Raw genomic sequence first — 7,097 nt, 5'->3', positions numbered from 1 at the left:
CATTTCTACTTAAAGGTAAAATTAATCACTGCAATAAAATAACTTTGTCTGTTTTTGTCACTTTTACAGTGTTTCTGTATCTGTGGAGCTCACAGAGATATGAAAGTGAGGAGGGTAGAGGCTTTTACTGGAGGTACAATCAAGGCTTGATGATCAAAAGTCAGGACAAACTGGAGGAGCTTTTGTTCACACAACAAGGTCTGGACAACAATTCCAGACTTAAACCAGTCAGGACAGAAGATGTGGTTTTGTGTCTTCTTACCCGTCTCGACCTTTACTGACAATCTTCACTTCGAAGTAGTAGATCCCACAGGCGGCGGGAATGGGGTGTGTGGCTCGCACAGATGCTGCATCTTTGTGGTTCTTTCCATGGCCTGCAAAAACATATACCAGGTGAGGAAGACTCTTTCTGTGGTCTGTAAAAACATATACCAGGTGAGGAAGACTCTTTCTGTGGCCTGTAAAAACATATACCAGGTGAGGAAGACTCTTTCTGTGGTCTGTAAAAACATTTAGAGTATTAGGTGAGGAAGACTCTTTCTGTGGCCTGTAAAAACATATACCAGGTGAGGAAGGCTTTCTATAGTCTGTAAAAACATATACCAGGTGAGGAAGACTCTTTCTGTGGTCTGTAAAACATATATTAGGTGAGGAAGACTTTCTATGGTCTGTAAAAACATATACCAGGTGAGGAAGACTCTTTTTATGGTCTTTAAAAACATATACAGTACCAGGTGAGGAAGACTTTTTCTATGCTCTGTAAAAACATATACCAGGTGAGGAAGACTTTTTATGGTCTGTAAAAACATATACCAGGTGAGAAAGACTTTCTATGGTCTTTAAAAACATATACCAGGTGAGGAAGACTCTTTCTGTGACCCGTAAAAACATTTACCAGGTGAGGAAGATGTTTTCTATGGCCTGTAAAAACATATACCAGGTGAGTAAGACTCTTTCTATGGTCTGTAAAAACATATACCAGGTGAGGAAGACTCTTTCTATGGTCTGTAAGAACATATACCAGGTGAGGAAGACATTCTATGGCCTGTAAAAACATATACCAGGTGAAGAAGACTATTTCTATGACCTGTAAAAACATATACCAGGTGAGGAAGACTCTTTCTATGGCCTGTAAAAACATATACCAGGTGAAGAAGACTATTTCTATGGCCTGTAAAAACATACTAGGTGAGGAATAGGAAAGCTATGTCTTTAGCCTGTAAAAACCAATATCAGGCAAGGAAGACTTTATGACTGGTAAGAACATATACTAATAAAACATGTATCAGGTGAGGAAGACTATTTACATGGCCTGTAAAAACATACATCAGGTGAGGAAGACTCAAAACCATAAAATAAACATCAAATAGTCACATCTTGCTCTGGTTTTCTGGACTTAGACTTCAGTGGTCAGATGTAAAGGTGACTTCATCAACAGGATTAAAAACTAACATTCTGTGATAAAAGTAAACAACAGGCTGGTCTGATTGAAGCGCAGCATCCATTACTGTCTGTCACTCTGTATTCAGATGGTTCTTATGCAACCCCCGGGGTTGTGAGAGAGGCTGTTGAGTTTGAGTGTTGTATAACAGCAGCCTTGCTTCTGAAGTCAGCATGTGTGCACCTCTTCCTGCTGCACGTGATCACACTCACCTGTCCTGACACATAACGAGCTGAGGTGAGCTAATAGTACTTTATTAAATGCTAAATGCTAAATGTAACTTTAAATAAAGCAGCTGAAATTAGCTGAAACTTTTAGCCCATTGTCCCTGAACTCAGCTGAGCCACGACGATGATCAGACAGCAGCTATAAACTTAACTCAGATTTCCTTCTATCTTCTATAAAAGTAAATCATGACTCAGCATTTAAACTTTAAATCAAAGCCTTCAGCTCAATCAGGTGATGACTTTGGGTTTTAGTTTATACTTTTCATAAGATTTAACTTTGTTTACAAATATTTTTCTCATAAAAAATACATTAAGATCTCCTTAATTCTTTCAAAAATATAGTTCTGTTTGAAATCTGTTAGTTCTGTTATTAGGCTCTTATGTTACTTTTAGCTTTTTCTTGGCTACTTTTACCTGGCATTGATTTGACTCCTTTTAGCTTTAAGTTAGTCTTTTTGCTACATTTAATTTTTTGCTGGCATTTTTCTATTTTTAGCCAGCCTTTTATTATTTTAGCTACTTTTTAACCTTTTTCTACTGTATGTTTTAGCTAGCTTTCCTTTTAGTTATCTTTCCACTACGTTTAGCTAGCTTTTTGCTACTTTTAGCTTTTTGTCAAACTTATGGCTTTTAGTGTTTTACTACTTTTAGCTAGAATTTGACCATTTTTAATTTTAACCCAACCTTTTTCTACCTTTAATTTTTATCCAACTTTTTATTGCTTTTAGCTAGTGATTTGATACTTTCAGCTTTTAGCTACCATTTTGCTATTTATCACTTCCACTTCTATCAAATCTTTTGCTAAATTTAGCTAGTTTCTTGTTGCTTTTAGCTTTTAGTGTTTTGTTTCTAATAGCTAGGGTTTTCCTACCTTTAGCTTTTACCTAGTGTTTTACTTTTTACTTGTAATTTGCTCTTTATCTTTCAGCTGTTTTTCTGCCTTTTTACCTTCAACAACTCATTTTCAGTTTCAACAGCAGATTTCGGCTGTCATTTAGCTCTCAGCATTCACTCTATACTTTAGCAGAGAACAGAAGTTTATTCCAATAAACCTAAAATGCTGAAATGTTAAAAATCAAAATGTTCTGAGCGTCTTCAGCTGGCAGTTTCTGAACTTGTTCCACGATTCTCAGACCTTGTGGTCTTGAATTAAAACAGCTGATCTATATGTGAGCAACATGTCTGGACATGTTCATGTCGGTTCTTTCATCCTATTTACAACAATACGGTTTATTTTTAGAAAGCACCGTGTCTCTTTGTAACAGCTCAGCAGAAAGTAAAAAAACCTGAATGGGATCAGCAGCTCCAACTTATTCTGTGACATCACACGTCTTCAGCAGAGGCCCGGGATGAAAAGGCTGGACTCTAAGAACTCGGCCCACCTCTGGCCCGATCTTTGCCACCAGCAGGGTGAAAATCCACCAGTTCAATAACAGAAAATACAACCAGTGGTCCTCTGCGTCCCCCCGACTCCACCGTATTACAACTGGGTTTTTATCCCAAAAAAGACTCCTGACAAGTTTTGTTTATCAGAAAACATCCAAAAAGGTAACAAAACCAGGTTTACCCCCAATACTGCAGATCAGATCCCAGACCTGCTCCTTTAAACGACTTGTTTCCTGTTTGACTTCACTGCAGCCTCAGGTCTATGGAAGCTCTTTTCTGACACTTGATTGATTTGTCAAAGTTGAGTTTAAAGTTAATATTGATTTTAAAGTCATGTATGTATTATGTAAATACTTGAACTTGTCTTGGGTCTGTGTATTTTAGAGAAAATCCATGATTAGTTCAACTTAATGTTATGATGTTGTATAATCGTTCACCTCTAGGAATAAAAAAATACATAAAATTCAATTGTTTTCTAACATCAGTAATGTGCCTGATTTAAAATCAGCTCAGACTGATAATAAAACATCTTCCTCATGTCTTCTTCCTCTGTGAATGATCTAAAAACTTTATATTTTCCCTCAGAAGACTCTAATTCAGACTGATTGAGTCCTGAACCTTTGACTGATGATGACCAAGGTTTATAAAGAAGCTTAAAAACTCTGCAAAAAGTAAAAAGATAAACTAACAATCTGACGTGAGCCTCAGCTGAGCTCAGATGACAAAGTGAATCCCTCTGAAATATAACTACAACCATTAAAGTGCCCGTGACGGAATTTTTTTGTAATAAATGCCGCTGAGATTGACATTTGTTGATATATTTGCATATGAAATAACAGGAAGTGATGTCAAAGGGGAATGTCTGCATGTAAACAGAGCGTTGTTACAACAGCTAACAACACAGACTAGAGAAGCAGAAGTTTCTTTAGATTATTTTGAGTCTCTATCAGAGAGATGAAGAAGAGTTAAGGTTTAAATAAACTGTTTCAATAAACAAAGACCAGGGTGTTTATTTTATTAAAGAGTTCCCCTTTGATGTCACTTCCTGTTTCATTTTAGCTGAACCAAGTTCAAAAGGAAATAGGCCAGTAACGTGTCAAAATGAGTAAAATCATGTGTATTATGCCAGTTTTCTTCAGTATATCTTCTGTAAATCTCATTATTTATTTAAAACTAATTAAAAGACTTTTGATTATAGACGTTTTTAAAAAATGTCCACGCTGAGATCTGGATCAAAAAGGTTTCAGCCTCAGAGAATCTGATTGTGTTGTGTAGAGGAAGCTAACAAGCTAACAGAGTCAAACAGCTCCAAAAAATCCCATCAGATAGGGAGGTGATTAGTCAAGACTGTTAAAACACGAGGTTATAAAACAGTAGCATTATTAGCTGTATGCTAATGCAGGCTAAATGAATGTTAGCTGCTGGACCAGTTCTTGGCTAGCCGTGGACATTGTTTTCAGACTCAGAGCATCTTTTTCACTAAACATTGGTCATTTCTTGCCTTTAGCTACCATTTTGCTGCTTTATCCTACATGTTTTAGCTAGCTTTTCCATACTTTAAGCTAGCATTTGACTAATTTTAGCTTTAAGCTAGTCCTTGGCTACATTTTATCTTAACTGTAGTTTTGCTACTTTTCAACCCAAGCTATTATTTCTTAGCTAGTCACTTGAAAATTGTAGTCTTTAGCTCCCATTTTGCTGCTTTATACTATAGGTTTTAGCGAACCTTTCACTACTTTTAGCTAGCTTTTTGCTACTTTTAGACAACTTTTATTGCTTTAAGGGTTTTGCTATAGGTAGCATTTAGCTACTTTTACCTTCATTGTGCCTTTTTTTTACATTTTATTTTTTAGCTGGTATTTTTCTGCTTTTAACCAATAAATTATCTGTTTTAGCTGCTGTTTTGTTATTATTAGCCAGCCATTTGCTACTTTGTTTCTCTTTTGTTATCTTTAGCTTGCCTTCTTATACTTAGTTTCTTGCTACTTTAGATTTTAGCTTTTCACCCACTGTAGCTTTTAGTGTTTTGTTTCTATTAGCTAGTGTTTTCCTACTTTTAGCATTTAGCTTGTGTTTTGCTATTATTAGGTAGCTATTTGCTACTTTTATCATTAGCTTGCATTCTGATTCTTAGTTTCTTGCTACTTTAGATTTTAGATAGCCTTTCACCCTCTTTAGCTTTTAGTGTTTTGTTTCTATTAGCTAGTGTTTTCCCATTATTAGCTAGCTATTTGTTACTTTTTGTTTCTCTTTTGCTACCTTTAGCTTGCCTTCTGATACTTAGTTTCTTGCTACTTTAGATTTTAGATAGCCTTTCACCCACTGTAGCTTTTAGTGTTTTGTTTCTATTAGCTAGTGTTTTCCTACTTTTAGCATTTAGCTTGTGTTTTGCTATTATTAGCTAGCTATTTGCTACTTTTTATCTTTTGCTATCTTTAGCTTGCCTTCTGATACTTAGTTTCTTGCTACTTTAGATTTTAGACAGCTTTTCACCCTCTTTAGCTTAATGTTTTGTTTCTATTAGCTAGTGTTTTCCTACTTTTAGCTTTTAGCTGGTGTTTTGCAGAGCAGTGATTCTGCAGAGAACTGTGACGACGCGTCCCTGAGAGAACAGAACGTAGTGACGCCACCGCAGCTGATGAGTCCGTCCTCGTTACATTGCTGTGACGTGTTTCCAAAAAGTCAGCTCTATAATCCGAACACGAGTTAATCTGCAGGAATACAGACCTCTTTGTGTCGCGGAACGTTCTGATGACTGACCCAAAATCAGCCGGAGTCAAAGTCTGCCTCGCCTGAACAGCTGACGGGCATCATCAGAGCTGTGGGTGGAAATTAATGTTCCTAAATACCGTTTCAGTCACAAGAGTATGGTTTCATCTGAAGCATAAAAAGATTAGATAAACTCTGTTTTCATGAACACGACTATTACTGTTATCAAAAAATCCATCCTAAAGAGAACAGGAAGCCAATGGAGAGAAGTATGGATAAATTAAATTTAATAAAAAGTTAAAATAGATTCCAAAATGCTTTCGTTTAACTATAAATATAAGCTGCTGAGACAGAGGAGCTGGCTCAGGGTTCAGGTAGAGACTGCGTGGCCTGGAACAGAGGAAATTGGCACACTGGTGGAAATAGCATCCAAACCACCGGGGTGAGTTCAGAGAGCTCCAGAACAGACCTGTTTGTGTCATCCCTTAAATGTGCAGCGTCACTTAACCTCCGCAGTCTCCTCAGACAAAAAGACTGAACGGCCTACATTACTCCATGTGAAACGGCACGATTTATTTTTAAACACGGGTCCCTTTGTGCCGCTCCAAACAGCTGTGGCACGCGGGGACGGGATATTATGTTCTTCCCCAGCGTATCTGCTCACGTTCGAACCAGAAATAAACGTTTAATAAAGACACTTTGGGAGCGTTTATGGCACAAATGATCAAAACGTGGGCTGAAATTCAGCTCAGCAGATCAATTATTCATTGAAATGTTCAGTTCAGGCCATCTGTTTAAGAAAGTCCTAATCTAAAACAAATACTTACTTTCTGAGCAGACATGTATCTGATAAGACTTTTAAAAAAACAGGTTAGACAGTCAACCTGACCTGAGGCAGAGAGGTGAGAGAAAACTCGTAAAACTATCGGAAACTTCAGAATTAGCATTTCCTGTGAGAACGCAGTGTGAACGTTTAAATCTGAAAGATTTTTACTGAAAGCTGCTGAAGTCGAGTTGAAAAGGTTTAAAAGCAAAACTGTAAAAGTGAGTTCAATTTATATCATTGACTTTTGCTGAAAGAAGAAAAATCTGTAAAAAAAAAAGCTAAAATTTGTCTAAAAAGCTGAAAAGAACAGGTAAGTAGCTAAAGTTTTTAAAACTAGTCTAAAAACATTTCTACTCCCTGGTTTTTGGTACAGCCTGAGACTCGTTTTTACTTTTATTCCTATTTTATTGTTTTTAATCTTTGTTTTGTGTTTTTCATGTTTTGATTTTATATGTACAGCACTTTGTTGCAGCTGTGATTGTTTTAATTTAAAGTAGTATAGTATAGT

The 7,097-nt window shown here is 36.6% G+C and overlaps 1 protein-coding gene across 1 annotated transcript in view; it reads right to left on the bottom strand.

Moving 5' to 3' along the window:
* Positions 1–374, bottom strand: part of ranbp10 (RAN binding protein 10) — a gene marked incomplete at its 5' end in the record, with an annotated part of 17,365 nt that extends 16,991 nt beyond the window's left edge. Inside the window, 1 exon segment of the mRNA XM_014012201.1 lies at positions 263–374. Within this exon segment, the coding sequence (XP_013867655.1) occupies positions 263–374 (112 nt within the window).
* Positions 375–7,097: the final 6,723 nt, after the last annotated feature.

The sequence above is a fragment of the Austrofundulus limnaeus genome, unplaced genomic scaffold (assembly GCF_001266775.1).
Source record: "Austrofundulus limnaeus strain Quisiro unplaced genomic scaffold, Austrofundulus_limnaeus-1.0 Scaffold89, whole genome shotgun sequence".
Lineage (NCBI taxonomy): Eukaryota > Metazoa > Chordata > Actinopteri > Cyprinodontiformes > Rivulidae > Austrofundulus > Austrofundulus limnaeus.
Note: the sequence above shows the minus strand (reverse complement) of the source record. Positions and strands in the feature narration are given on the sequence as shown.